The sequence below is a fragment of the Camelina sativa genome, chromosome 10, assembly GCF_030686135.1.
Source record: "Camelina sativa cultivar CO46 ecotype springtype chromosome 10, ASM3068613v1".
Taxonomy (NCBI): Eukaryota; Viridiplantae; Streptophyta; class Magnoliopsida; order Brassicales; family Brassicaceae; genus Camelina; species Camelina sativa.
In genome coordinates this window covers 21,161,841-21,176,121 of record NC_141889.1, presented here as the reverse complement: position 1 = coordinate 21,176,121, position 14,281 = coordinate 21,161,841, and the positions used below count along the sequence as shown (strand labels likewise).

The 14,281-nt window shown below is 33.4% G+C and overlaps 2 protein-coding genes and 1 pseudogene across 2 annotated transcripts; all 3 read right to left on the bottom strand.

The window, feature by feature from the left end:
* Positions 1-1,154: 1,154 nt before the first annotated feature.
* Positions 1,155-3,456, bottom strand: LOC104719330 (FBD-associated F-box protein At1g61320-like). The gene is made up of 3 exons (XM_087467949.1): positions 2,528-3,456; positions 1,702-1,869; positions 1,155-1,625 (listed from the first exon to the last, which is right to left on the bottom strand). The coding sequence occupies exons 1-3, from the start codon at positions 3,410-3,412 to the stop codon at positions 1,323-1,325; spliced, it is 1,356 nt and encodes a 451-aa protein (XP_087324075.1). The 5' UTR covers positions 3,413-3,456; the 3' UTR covers positions 1,155-1,322.
* A 1,317-nt stretch (positions 3,457-4,773) lies between these two features.
* On the bottom strand, positions 4,774-8,345 carry LOC104720506 (syntaxin-125-like; annotated as a pseudogene).
* Positions 8,346-10,413: 2,068 nt separating this feature from the next.
* Positions 10,414-13,293, bottom strand: LOC104719329 (ATP binding / protein kinase). Its single transcript, XM_087470360.1, has 6 exons — positions 12,594-13,293; positions 11,860-12,480; positions 11,615-11,725; positions 11,325-11,490; positions 11,037-11,245; positions 10,414-10,933 (listed from the first exon to the last, which is right to left on the bottom strand). The coding sequence occupies exons 3-5, from the start codon at positions 11,661-11,663 to the stop codon at positions 11,212-11,214; spliced, it is 249 nt and encodes an 82-aa protein (XP_087326486.1). The 5' UTR covers positions 11,664-11,725; positions 11,860-12,480; positions 12,594-13,293; the 3' UTR covers positions 10,414-10,933; positions 11,037-11,211.
* Between the last annotated feature and the right edge of the window lie 988 nt (positions 13,294-14,281).

The window sequence follows — 14,281 nt, the reverse complement described above, 5'->3', positions numbered from 1 at the left end:
ACAAGTCCCTGACGTGTTTTAGGACATATAAATAGTATTTTTAGGTTTTACAAACCCTTAAGTTATATTCTATTTAGCATAATTAAAAGATTATTAAATCTATTGTGTGAATCTAGAGTCTTTGTGGATTCGATCCCTTAGTACTACAATTGATCTCTTAATTTGAGAGAGTAGCTCAGGGCTAAATTTGAGCATATCATTGAGATCCACATAAATATTAAATGCATGTTTTGGGGTACGTCTCTTAAACTAGACAAAGGGTGTCCAGTCTTTTGTTGTGTCCCTTGGCCTAAGTTTTTCCCATGTTTTGGAAGAGGAGTAGCCCTTGTAAGATTTTCCATCAATAACCCACTCAAAAGAGTCCTCATCTTCTGAATTTGTGGGAATCTGAATTTGGAGGGTCAGAGCTTAATCCAGCCAGTTGCCTTGCATGCAACCGCAACTCTGGTAGAAATAGGGATTTTTAGGCTCATGGAACCTTGATCCCCTGGGTGTTCATTTGTCATGCCAAAAGCAGGCTTTTGCACCATTCGTTACTATACATTTGATGAATTGACTTGCATAATGCCTCAGCTTCAGCAAACACCTAGGAGTATGATACAATAAAAAAAACGTATTGCTCTCACATTAATAAAAGTTATGATAAGTATGTAAAGAACAACCGTTAGTCTCACAATAAACGATCGTATTGCTCCAGTTTCAAAGATACATAAATGAGATAATTTATAAAATGTTATACAAAAGTATTCTAGATCAGTTTTGATATCTTCTACAACGTCTACCCTGGAATTATGCTTTTTTTTTAAAAAAGTATCCACAGTATTTTTGTTTCAGATTTATTACTTGGTTTTAGACACCTCTTATTAATTGAAGTATATTTGAAGCCAGTGGCATGTTATTATAATTAAATAGATTCACTGTTAAACCTATGTAGATGTAATCAGTCAGAGTGAGAGCAAACATTTTTTTTTTTAACTTCATTAAATCGGAACAAAACTTTAATACTCGATAGACCAATTGTTTTTTCCGACATTTCATAAATGACGTTATGATAGATATGAACTCTTTTTAGTGCATGGGTATGAAAAATATGTTAGTTAATCTAAAAGCAATGATACCAATAATCCCAAATAAATTCAAATCTTAAATAAAAGAAAGAGCAACAAGAATTCATATAGAAGATAAACAATAGAGAAACAAAGCCAGTTCAAATCAGAGAGAAGATCAGAAGAAAATAAACACAAATTGTATCTGAGAGCTTTGATGTTTCAAACACATCAATAGAGCTACGATAGTTTGGCATAGCTGGGAACAACCTGAGTTCAAATTTCAGTAACTTTGATTCCAGGAAATATGCTCTTAAGAAAATTTAATTTTGCATAATCTGGTATGAAAGCATTGTACTTTTCGTTTTTAGGTATCACCAACTTCAACTTCACTAGAGATGGTGCGTTCTTGACAATGAACTCTATGATATCAAGCTCATGCGAGAAGCCTTTATATCCAAAAAACGTGGCTTTCTTGAGAAACTCCAAAAGAGACTTGTTGTTAGAGTTATTATGAATTTCATCCTTATGATCACTCTTCCAGAAAGGCAATTGAGGTGCGATAGTGAAATTGTTAATCTGCATATACTAAACACAGCTCATTGGTAGGGGGATAGAGAGATATAGAGAGAGAGAAAAAAAGAGAGAGACGTACATCGATCACAACTTCTTCGAGTCTAGGGCATTCTTTGAGGAATTCAGCGATGTCGAAAAGAGTGCACAACATAAGAGCTTTAAAGGTTATCTTCAATTTTGTTAAGTTCTCAAACTTGAAAAGCAGCTTTTCCAGTTTTCCTCCTCCTGTGTGTTTATAGGTGAGAGCCTACACATATAATATAGGTCACAAACACCATCAAAATCGCTCTAAAAAAGAAATGATCATGAACAAAAAAATGGGGACAAATTGCATTGTCATCTATATATGATGAACATTCTCTATCGATAATCCAAAAGATATACAAATTAATTATACTATAAACTCCAATCACTGTAAGAATTATACATGTAACAAAAAAAAAGTACCTAAAGATTTAGTCAGGAGTAAGATTTAGTGAATATTTATGTCAAAACAAAATGGACTATGTTCTGTTAGTATAAAACTATGACTCTTTTTAAGTCTTTCTTATAGTTGTAGTGAATGAAATCTCATTATACAATAAAAACTAATTAGGAATCTAATAAATGTGCAAATATATAAAGTTGAAAGAAGAAAAAAAATCTAAGTACAAATGAGCATTATTATTATGCTCGAGAAAAACAGAGACCACGGTAGAGAAACCAGCTCTAAGGAAGGTAATACTAAATAATTCATGTAACTAATAATGCTGCTAGAAAACAAAAATAGTATATCTAATTTTTATTTTTGTAAAACAAAATTCAAAAGTAAATTTAATACTAATTAATTATGAATCTAATAAATGTGCGAATATATAAACTTGAAAGAAAAATATACTTATATACTAGATTGAGAAAGAATTTACCTCAAGAAAGATTGTTGTTGTTGCGAGGACAGAAACACTTGTAAAGAAACTCATGTTATTAACCACCATGTCACTTAGATCGTAATAACGTGGACGAAAGTTCCGATTGTAATGGAGGTTTGCGTCTTTAAGTGCATATGTTCTCACAAAGTTAAATGGAATGATATATCCATTGTATTTGTAGATTTCTAAAGAGGGTGCCTCCAAATAGATTTCCCAAAGCCCTCGTATAGAAGACAAAACAAGCGACTTGAATTTCTTGTGCTTCTGAGCTTGGATGCTCAACATATCATCATCCATCCAGCATTGAGTTAGTTCCAATGATTCGAGGTGGAAGCAGTTGCTGAAAATTGCAACTATCGTCTCTTTCTTCACCTCACTTCGCATAACTGAGAGCATCCTCAAGAGCTTTAAACCTGTTATAGAATTGTCTAGTATCTCAAATTTGCATGAGCGCAGCTTCAAATTTTGTAGAGTCTCCGAGTCCGAGAAATTGATCGGGAATTCCATAACTTTTTTGGATTTGGAGAAATCTAGGACGATATCTTTGATATTTTTACCAAGACATGTATTGATCCACGACATGACTTTATCTTCTACCCCAAGATGATTGATAACCAGAACTAATCTATCAATCTCCGATCCTTTGTACTGATTGAATACTTTTTCGATGAATCCAACAACTTCTAACTGACTACGTCTTCTAGAATATATTCCACTGAAATCGAGGTTACGAGATTGTATATCTGTATCCATAAATCTTTTGGACAGACTACGATTTCGTAAAAGAGATTGCACTGGAAGATACATGGAGATGAGGTGCTCCACCAAATCGTCAGGAATTTTCTGAGTAAGTTTTGTGATCTTATTTGAGGATTCTTCCATTTATCTTCTCTTAGAAGGAGAAGTCATGTATTTCACTAGTAATAAGATATGATATATATATATATATATATATATAGATTATATTATAGGAAAGAAATATAGATATATATCATTTTCTTTTGTTTTAGTCAAATCTATATTTCTTTCCTTTTGTCATTTAAGAAATATAATAATTATGTCATATTATCAATTTGAATTTTATAAAATAGACTTGTTTATTTTTAGAAGTAACATAACAATATATTTATTTCTATATATCAATAAATTAATGTGTACAGAAAAAATTTAGAGCTATTTCTTGCCAAGAAAATTAACATTTTCTACAGAAATTGTCTCAATGTTGTTAGCTGTATAAAACTTTATCCATCTATTGTTAGTTTATTACTAACTTGATTCCAATATGTGTCAAAAGAAATTATGATTTTGACAGATAATAATTTGTTATTTTGTAATTTGAACTAATAAATTTGAAATTTGAACTTTATAAAAAAAGACTGGTTTATTTTTAGAAGAAATTTAACAGTGTGTTTTTATGCTAATTAATATATGTATACAAACAAATTTTAGAGCTATTTCTTACTAATAAAATTAATAATTTCTATAGAAATTGTCTGCATGTTAGCTATATAAAATGTTTTCCATATATTATAGGTTTTATTACTAACTTGATTCCAATATGTGTCAAAAAGAATTTATGATTTTGACAGATAATAATTTGAACTAATACATTGTAAATTTGACTTTTCTTTTTAAAAAGAGTGGTTTATACTTAGAAGAAACTTAACATTACGCTTACTTATGATAATTAATTAATTAATGTATACAGAAATAATTTAGAGCTATTTCTTACTAATAAATTAATATTTTCTATAGAAATTGTCTACATGTTAGCTATAAATTTTTTTTCCAGACATTGTAGGTTTTAAAACTAACTTGATTTCAATATGTGTCAAAAAAAATTATGATTTTTACAGATAATAATTTGTAACTTTAGAAGACACTTAACAATGTGTTTACAGAATTTATTAATTAATGTATACGAAACTTTTTAGAGCTATTTCTTACCAATAAAATTAATACTGTGTTCTATTTTATATATATGATGACATTCAATTTCCTCTAATGACATTATTTAGAAATAGCATCAAATTTTTATTGCAAGGTTAAATTTGACTTCGTGGATTTGATATGCATTTTCCCAAGTTTACTACGAAATTCAAAATCCTTCTATTGAAGATTTTTTTTTGTCTTTTTGCATTTTCATAAAGATTTTAAAATAAAAAAGGTACAAAAAAAAAACTAAAATTACCATTGAAATTAAGATGAGACAAATAATTATAGACAAGATTCTATCCAAAAAATCACTTCAGCATGAGCATAATATGAGGTATGACTGGTATGAGCAGCAAAGTGAGAACAACGATGAAAAGAACAATGGCATAACAAGTCCATTTCCTAGAGCTCTTTTGGTACTCTCTTGTATCTTGAAGCTGGTGAGCTCGCCTTCAACACATGGCTTTCTGTGTCATTTAGTTGCTGACCTTGTGCTTCAACCATAGCCGCCATATCTAAGAACACTTGGTGAACCTTTATAAGATTCTTCTCTATATCTTTCACTTCGTCATGTCTCTCTTGAATCTCTGATATGGTGTCTAATATTGAGCCTCTCCCTTGTTCTTGTATTGCTTTTTGGAGAAAATTCTTTCTTTCGCTGCTCAAAATCAATTTCTCAATTGTTTGTTCGTCTTCCTTTTCTCCTGTTATTGTGAAACATCTGCAACAATTCCAATGTTGGTACGTCGACAAATCAAACTTCTATTTTAAGTACAAGAATCTAGGGGGAGAATGGAGAAATATCATATTCACCTGCGTTCTACGGTTTCTTTAATACTCATCGTTCATCCGTACGACCAGACCTTGAAAACTATCCATCAAGTCCTTAAGCTTTTTCCCTAGTCTACTAACAACAGACGATTGTAAAATAGGAAGATGTAAAACTTATATACAAAGTGAACAACACAACCCACTCCAGAAAGATCTGAATTCAGATCAAAGGAAATCATACAAATCAAAATGAACCACATATAAGAAGAATCTAAATCCATGTATGAAGGATATTTAGACCTAAACGAACAACCGCTAAAGAAGAAAAAAATGCTTTGTTTGAGAGAGCCACTTGGATTTAGATAAGACTTAACAAAAATAACCATCGCCAAACCAAATGAATAAACACAAACACGCTGCAAGATGAAATAGAAATGCAAAAGATACAAGCTTGGCATTTTGATCTAAATAAATCAAAACCCAAACTTAAAATCCAATAAAAAAATACAAATGAACAACACAAACACACACATTAGAGGAAGAAGAAAGAGAAAGCAATAGTAAGATGACGCGATGATTATTGTTATTCGCAGTGAAGAATCCCAATCCTGAGTAATGGATCTTAGACAAGGAACCGCCGCTAAAGTAGAAGAAAAAAATGAAAGAATGTGTTAGTAACATTTTTTGGAAAGCAATACAATAATTATGGGCCAAGGAGTAACATACCAATGTGTACTCATTGTGGGAAAATGGGACACACGATTCAAACCTGTTTGAAGGTTCATGGCTATCCACTTGGTTTCAAGTATCCGGGTTAGGATACTCCAGGACAAGGAACAAATGTTAACAGACCTTCTTTTATGCCTCATGGTCAGGCTAGTCAGACTATGAAGTCGATTTTATAATCAAGGTCAGTCTACTAATCATAATTTTGTTCCAAGGCATGGTGTACCACAACAAAGGACAATTGCAAAAATTCATGTTGATAATAATGAAGGAGTGCCATACTATCCTCCTGCTCTTGTTAATGTTGTAAACTTGGACATGAGTCAGCTAACTCAAATTCAAGCTCAAGATTTGATCAATCAATTGTATTGTTTTCAAGTTACATAACATATGGTCAATCAACTCTCTCGTGTCCAGATTTCAGAAATTTAATAGCCTAAAGTTTCTTCTTCTCCAATTACACAGCTCCTCAATCGTCTTCTCATACTGTCTTTAATATCTCTTCTAATCTTAGATACGACTATAGTAATCTCACATATCAATATCATTGTCTATTCTCTCTTCATAGTGTTTTGCTTAGTGTTTCTTGGATTATTGATAGTGGGGAAACTAGTCATGTTTGTGGTGATCTATCCAAATTTAAAGAAATTTTTTTAGTCTCTAGCGTTACAGTAGCCTTACCTAATGGAACTAGAGTCTCTATTAATCATACTGGAACCATTTATCTATCTAATTCATTAATTCTTTACAATGTTTTACATGTTCCATCTTTTCATTTTAATTTCATCAGTGTTAGTACTTTGTTGCACGGTAATCAATGCTCTGATCACTTTTATCCTACATCATGTTTCTTACAGGAGTCTTCTCATGGATGGATGATTGAGAGTGCTAGTCTTTTTCACAATCTTTACATCTTGAATGAACACTCCCTTTCTACAACTGTTAAGTCTCATGTCATTAATCATAATTCGGGATCCTTGATGAATGAAGGGATCATCTGGCATCAACGCCTTGGTCATCCTTCGAATGCCAACTTACATCTTATGTCTGGCAATCTTTCAATTAATAAAACAAGTGTCTCTAGTCTAGATCAACCCACTAACAAATTTACACAAAATCACCCTTCAACTAGAGAATCCCTATCAAGATTGCTTAATCATTAAAACAATATTCTTTTAAACAATTAATTATTATTTATCAATTGTTAATAAGTTATTAAATAATCCAAAATAATAAAACAATTTTTCAATTACTTATATTACTTTAAAAAGAAAAAAATAGTTTACATAATTCAGAAATATTAAACATATTTTTCAAAATCGAAAAACAAAAACGAACATAATTTGTTATACAGAAAACAGGTACACGAAAAGAAATGAACTCGGTTCTATTGTTGGGTTGCACCAAATGTTTGCCAGATATGCTCAACCAAGTCTTTTTTCAAACGTTCATGCATTTTTGTATCACAAACGTCATTTCGAATGCCCATATTATTAGTGAGATTCGTTGGCCTATCTATAGAAAATGATAAATCCACATGAGAAGTTGCTTCCTTCTCCCTGTTAGAACTCCGATAGATCGTAGAAGTTGTATTCATGTCATTCTTCTTCCACTATCATGTTATGCAATATGATACATGCTCGCATTATCTTGCATATTTTTTCTTTATCTCAAAAAAGCACGTGATTATTCATGATTGCAAATCGAGCTTGTAAGACTCCATGCATGCTATACATCTTTTCGGCATGATTCTTGACATTGAGCGAAGAGTTGTGCAGTGCAACTGATTGGATGAAAGTTCCCCATTTTAAGATAGATACCGTCAATGAGGTAGTACGCCATTTTGTATTGTCGTCCATTGAAACCGTAGGTAACTCTTGGAGCTCGACCCTCTAGTATATCATCAAACACTGATGAACGGTCCAAAACATTGATATCATTTAATGTACCTAGGGGTCTGAAAAATGCGTGCCAAATCCATAAATCTTGCAAAGCCACAACCTCTAGTAAGATTGTCGGTTTCCAGGTCCTCGTGAATATTGTCCTTCCCATGTCATGGGACAATTCTTCTACTCCCATTGCATACAATCTATGCTTCCTACCATTCCGGAAAAACCACAATGTTCTCCAATATTCAGTAATCGTTGGAGGTCTTTCGTTGTAGGCCTTTTGAGGTGCTCATCTCCAAAAATGTTTTAAACTCTTTCTACAAATTCTTCAAGACATTTGTGTGCAGTGGTTTTAGTGAGTCGTAGATATTCATCCACCGTATCTGCCGCACACCCGTATGCCATCATACGAACAGCTGTCGTACAGTTTTGAAGTACGGTAATACCGAACCTTCGAGTTGCACCTTGTCTTTGTTTGAAGTACGAGACTCCATTCTTGATACTATTAAAAATACCCAAGATTAACGGTTTATTCATTATGAAGCGACGACGGAAGTAAAATCATCATTTCATAACCAAATGTGGCCTCCTTCCTAGTCTCTATTAATGTGCACTCTTCTGAATACTGGAGCTAGTGGCTCTTCTGTATGAGTGCATTGATACTAAATCTCCTCCACTACATTGTCAACTTCCTCGTTCACCATTTCATCAACTTCTTGATCAAAACTCCAATTTGACATCTTGATGAAAATTTTATGGGGGTTTTATGATAGAAATTTTGAGAATTTATTGTGGGATTAAGGCTTATTGGTATTGGGTTTTGAAAATTTTATTTTTGATTACTGAGATTACTTCAAGTCTACACACTGTAAGAGAGAGAAAACAAGGTTAGGGTCTTACAAAAGGGGAATAAGGGATGATAATGAGAGGAATGAGTACAATATGTGTTCAATATATAGAACAAGAAATACATAGATACTCAACATTTTATACATACTACTTGACACTAAAAACAACACCAATTCACATACTCAACATTACACTTGGAACAAAGGCAGATCTACCTTCACTAGACAACAACCAATTTACGGATACAACATGTCACTTGGAACAAAGGCAGCTTCACCTCCACTAGACAACAAGACAGCTACATATGTCTCTTGGACTCAACAACCTGAAATAAAAACATTTGATCTGAGCGTTAATACAATTTACAACAAATGTGAAATTAATACAGTTTGCAACAAAACCTGATCAATAAAGTAAACCTAGCAATCATTATATAACATTATGACCTAAACAGAACAAAACATATATCAAATAATATAATCATAACCTAAGTGTGTGTCAACATTTGCTCAGTTAGCTTGTCTCTGAGTGTGACTTGAACTGGTGTAAGGTCAGCCTTGTTAATAAGACTGTCTAGCACTCTCATTCTGCCTTGCCTATCTTTAGCCTCATGTTCCTTATTCTTCATGGCTATAATCCTATATAGCTTAACCGCAAAACCATCCTCACCATCATTACTCACTGCAGGTTTCTTTCCTTTTTTCTTGGAAGCTTAAACACCCGGAGGCCTCATCTCAGCTCCATCATTCATTGAACTAGATGAGTATGCTCCTTCTGCATTAAGCTTACTACTCTTAGAGCTAGAGTCTTCAGTATTCCATTTCTGATCATGCTTGAGTTCCCTCCAGCAATTCCCTAGAGTAAATGGCTTCTTCATGTCATTCTTGTAAAGATGATGTGCCACAGTCATGCCATCATCTTCAATTTCTCCACTCTTCTGTTTTGCACTTACTTGTGTGTAACACCCAACAAACTTGTTCCATTGGTGGTTTATCTTGTTCCACCTAGCCTTACATTGCATAGTCCCTCTAGTATTTGTACTGGATGCTCCTTCACTTGCATGAAAATAGTCTGCAACCCTCTTCCAGAAGCAATCTATCCTCTGCTCATTACTCACTACTGGGTATTTGCTGGTATTTATCCAGGCACTTAAGAGATTCACATCCTCGTGGGAACTTCACCTCTTCCTAATTCTTCTAGCTCCCTCTTCTTCATTCTCATCTAAACTAAACTCAATATAGTCTTCAGGGACATATGGGGTGCTAAAGGAGACATGCTGAGAAGAGAATGGAAAGCTATATTGGACAGGGTGAGAAGGGAATGGGGTGCTAAACTGATCAGGCTGAAAGATTTTTGTGGAATTAGGAACAAGAGGACTATCAAAAGTGTTAGAGTCCCGTTGAGAATTCAACAGATCTAAAAAAGTATGAGGAGGAAAACTATAAGGGTTTCTAGAACTTATTTCCCTTGTTTTAGAGAATGGGTTAAGTTAACGGTTAAGGTTAGGCACTTGTTCAGGGTTTATATTTGGTTAAAACTCTGAGATAGTTAAACAAACATGTATTTTTTAATGTTGGTAGAGATAGTTAAAAAAAGTTTTTACGTTTGTAATGAGTGTTTATAGAAGAGATATACACTTTCAGTATATCACTAGGAGTAGACAACTCAAACAATGTGATTTACTTATATTTCAAATTGTTTATATCTTACAAGAAAACCAATCATTACTTATATATCTAAGTATATCAAATTGTTTAATCGTACAAGGAAACCAATCATTATTGTCTTACATTATTGAATATAATGTGCAGAACCTCGAAGCTATAGATGTCTAATAGCAGAACTCTGAAGTTGTAGATGTTTAATCTTCTTAGAGAACATCCCAATCCATGCATGCTCAGGAGCCATATATACCCTCGGTGCGAATATCAAATAATTTCAACCAAAATTAATACAAGATTACAACTATGAATTAAGCATAGTTCCAAAGAATGGTTCTTACAGAGTTGTTACAACCTTGCAAGTATTTTCCTGATATTCAGTTCCCTTATACATCCGAACCAATTCAAAGTATGATATCTTTGGATTCATCTTCTCATCTAGAAGAATGTTGCTAACCTTCAGATCTTGGTGAATTACCTTGAGGCGTGAGTCACGATGGAGATAGTGAATTCCACAGGCAATACCTTGAATGATATCAAATCTCTTTGGCCAATCAATTTCAAGCTTTTTTCTTGAATTTAAGCAAAAATACAGTGTAAAAACAAGTCAGAAAAGAGATTTCCACGTAGAGAAAAACCTGCAGACATTAAGGAATAAGGCAAGAAAGGACTCACCGAAGAGAAAAGTATCAAGGCTTTTGTTAAACATGAACTCGTAATTAATAACTTCTCTTCTCCTTGAATGCAACATCCAAAATCCGAAATAAGTTTTTATGTTGAAGTTTTGAGATGAGTACTATTGTTTTCATGAACTCTTCTTTCCCCTGTCACGAGCTGCTATAAAGCCTTTTTACAGCAATTTATTTCCCATCTTGAAGCTTTCCCTGAAACAGATTGCAGAAGGTCATCTGGAGAGAATAATCAAAGAATAGAAATGAGCAAAGAGGTTAAAAATTCTCTGACCTTATAAGCTGGGCCAAATCCACCTTTTCAAGTTTATTTGTGAGACTGAAATTATTGGTGGTCGTTTGAATGGTCTTTATCTCAAAGAAATTTAAACCTGGGACATCTTGTGGGTTCAGCTCATTCTTCCATGTATCTTGGGAAGCAGCATCCTTTGATCTATTAGCTGAGACAAGAGTATCACAAATGGATAATAAGGTTATTAGTTTGTTACCATTAGCAAGAAAAGGAATACTGTAAATAAACAACAAGAGCTCAATATAGAGATAGCGAAGTCATCAATATGTTACCATTATGTTTTACTCTGTATCTCCAGAAACCAAACATAGCAGAAGCCATTATCACGAAAAGAGAAAGGCTCACAATACTAGCAGTAGTAATCTTGTTACGCTCATTTCCATCTGAGATTTATAAGACGAAAGAAAAATAAACATTACGCCATGCAGCTACTGAAGAGAACACTGTCATTGGAGTGGAAGATAGAGCAATAATTGATGTAGTAGCTCTTTCTTGTTATATTTGAAGTCATACTTACTTGAGAACGTGCAAGACGAATGGAAATAATTTCTCCTCCTGGAGATAACTGCACAGTGTCTATTAGGTCTTGGTTCCACACAGAGCCGGCCGATGGACCAATTCAATGAAGCATCAGCCTGCGGCCCTATATATTATAAGCAAAATTCTGTCTATTTCTCTAAATTGTTTCTTTGGTCTAGTGGTAGAAACAGAGTTATTCATGAGCCACATACAGCCGTTCGAGTAGAGAGTGTGTGCATTTTTGTTTTTTTCCGTTGTTCCATAAACAAAACTCCAAAATAAAATAAAAAAATTCAGCCCACCCTTTCTTTGATTCTGGCCTTAGAAAACTTAGCGAAGGATTTGGTTCCACATTAAGCAACCTATTCCATTGATATAAGCAAAAGCCAAGCAAGAACAACTGTGGAGGCAACTTTGGTGGCATTCTTCAGCGTCCTAAAAGGTTTCAAATTCATACAAGTCTAGAAGCTTTATGTTGGGAACAGTATGGAAACCGTTTGTATCTTTCCCTGTAGATTTTCATGATGGGCGAGCACTCCCAAAGATCAGCAAGAGGAGGCTGTCCTTTTCTACGCGTTAATAGCACGTTACCATGTTTCCAAGCTCCCTCTGGGCCGTCCTAACCAATTAAAAGCAACAAAATTTTGAATCGAGCTTTACATGAGAAAAATTAGAAAGAGAAATAGCAAAATGCTCAAATGCATTAAGTTCTTCAGCGTAGAGTTTACCTACTTTAACAGAGCTAATGGCATGATCAAGAAGTGGAAGCAAATTAGGGTGATTGAACAACGATGAAACATGGATCTCCTCTCTCACCGATTTTAATTGCTCCTTTTTCTGAATTGCTCGCCCGTGGACCTCGCCGTTCCCTTAAAGCCATCACAGTCACCATCTGCCGTCGTTATCGCACTTGAAGATCCAGAGGAATATCGATCGACTGGAAGCTAATCCAAACAAAAATCGGTGTCAGAAACCAAGAACTCTCGAGTTTAAGCCAGAAAAATCAATTGATTCAAGGTGAATCGATTGATTAGGATTTGAGGTGTGAATCGCCGATTCCGTTGAGAGGGAAGAGAGAGAGAGAGAGAGAGAGAGAGAGAGAAACATGTTCGAAAATCTTTCATTTTCGAGTAATAGAATCAATGAAGTATCAAGTAAACATGTTCGAAAATCTTTCATTTTCGAGTATGCATGCAATAGATTCAATATCATTCTTAGCAATTCCTAAGATTAAAAATCTAGAATAATCAGTCGAGATGAAATAGAATCATTGAAACATCAAGTAAACATGTTCGAGAATCTTTCATTTTCGATTATGCATGCAATAGATTCGATATCATTCTTATTAATTCTTAAGATTAAAATCTAGCATGAAATCCTAACAAGCAATATTTGATATGTGCGCTAGCTCGAAAGCATTGCACAAGTTCCCACACAATCTACCACACAACTCACATAAATCGACAACCGTTGTTAGCCCTTGGATCATCGTCAGTTGCTTCTTGATCTGTCGTTGGGTTCTTGGTCGTTGATGCTGACGACCTACATTTTGCATCATATTTTCGTATTGGTTGAATTCTGCCTATTAAATGATGTTTTAATGTAAAATAGATAAATTAAATGAATGTTTTGTGTTTTCTTAACTGGTGTGCCAAAACTTTAAACATCGGTTATATAGAAAAAGAAGAATATATAAAAATCAAAAGTTATGGATTTGAGTGTTTTACTTATCTTTTAGTTAAATTATTTACTTTACAAAGTGTTACAAAGATGTACAAATATGCAGCTTTAAAATTTACCAATCATAAAAGCTTTATTAAAAATTTTACTCTCAGATTTTTTTACAACTTTGATGTACCACTATTTCTTACAGCTTTCTACTATTCCGTAATAGTTTTTTTTTCGAGCTTACCGCTTTTTTGTACACTTTGTATATGTTACTAATCATACCCGATATTTTAGGATTTTTATTTGTATCACAAAACATGAGTTTCTTTAGTATATTTAATGCATTTTTCTTTTTAAAGTCAAATAACTAATTAATGTTTTTACTTTTATAATATATCCATGCAACTGAATGACATGTGTCAGAAAAATCACAAGTAAATAAATACCAAAAGGAGTAAAAAAACAAATGTGACTAACAATAATCCATCATTTATTATTTTCTTAATGTTGGTAAAAATTCTAAAACATCATATTTTATAATACAGAGGAAGTAGTATTTATATTTTAGATTAACATGTTGTTTCAAACATTTTTTCTCTAATATGATTTTGGTGTTTGATACTTTCCATTAAGTTTATAAGGAAAACATCCTATTTCCCCATGAGAACTATTATATCGTACCAGATAGAGCCCATACTATGACTTCGTCTCAGATATCTTTTTACATAGTTTGGACTGTATCTAGTACGATG

What these genes read in the sequence shown, in the direction of transcription:
- LOC104719330 (XM_087467949.1), bottom strand. Translation starts at nt 3,412, where the DNA reads ATGGAAGAATCCTCAAATAAGATCACAAAACTTACTCAGAAAATTCCT. An exon ending in CAACAACAATCTTTCTTGAG is followed by an intron (nt 1,870 to 2,527) that starts GTAAATTCTTTC and finishes TTATATGTGTAG; the next exon opens with GCTCTCACCTATAAACACAC. An exon ending in TCGAAGAAGTTGTGATCGAT is followed by an intron (nt 1,626 to 1,701) that starts GTACGTCTCTCT and finishes TAGTATATGCAG; the next exon opens with ATTAACAATTTCACTATCGC.
- LOC104719329 (XM_087470360.1), bottom strand. Translation starts at nt 11,663, where the DNA reads ATGGCTTCTGCTATGTTTGGTTTCTGGAGATACAGAGTAAAACATAAT. An exon ending in ATACAGAGTAAAACATAATG is followed by an intron (nt 11,491 to 11,614) that starts GTAACATATTGA and finishes CTCTTGTCTCAG; the next exon opens with CTAATAGATCAAAGGATGCT. An exon ending in GATTTGGCCCAGCTTATAAG is followed by an intron (nt 11,246 to 11,324) that starts GTCAGAGAATTT and finishes AATCTGTTTCAG; the next exon opens with GGAAAGCTTCAAGATGGGAA.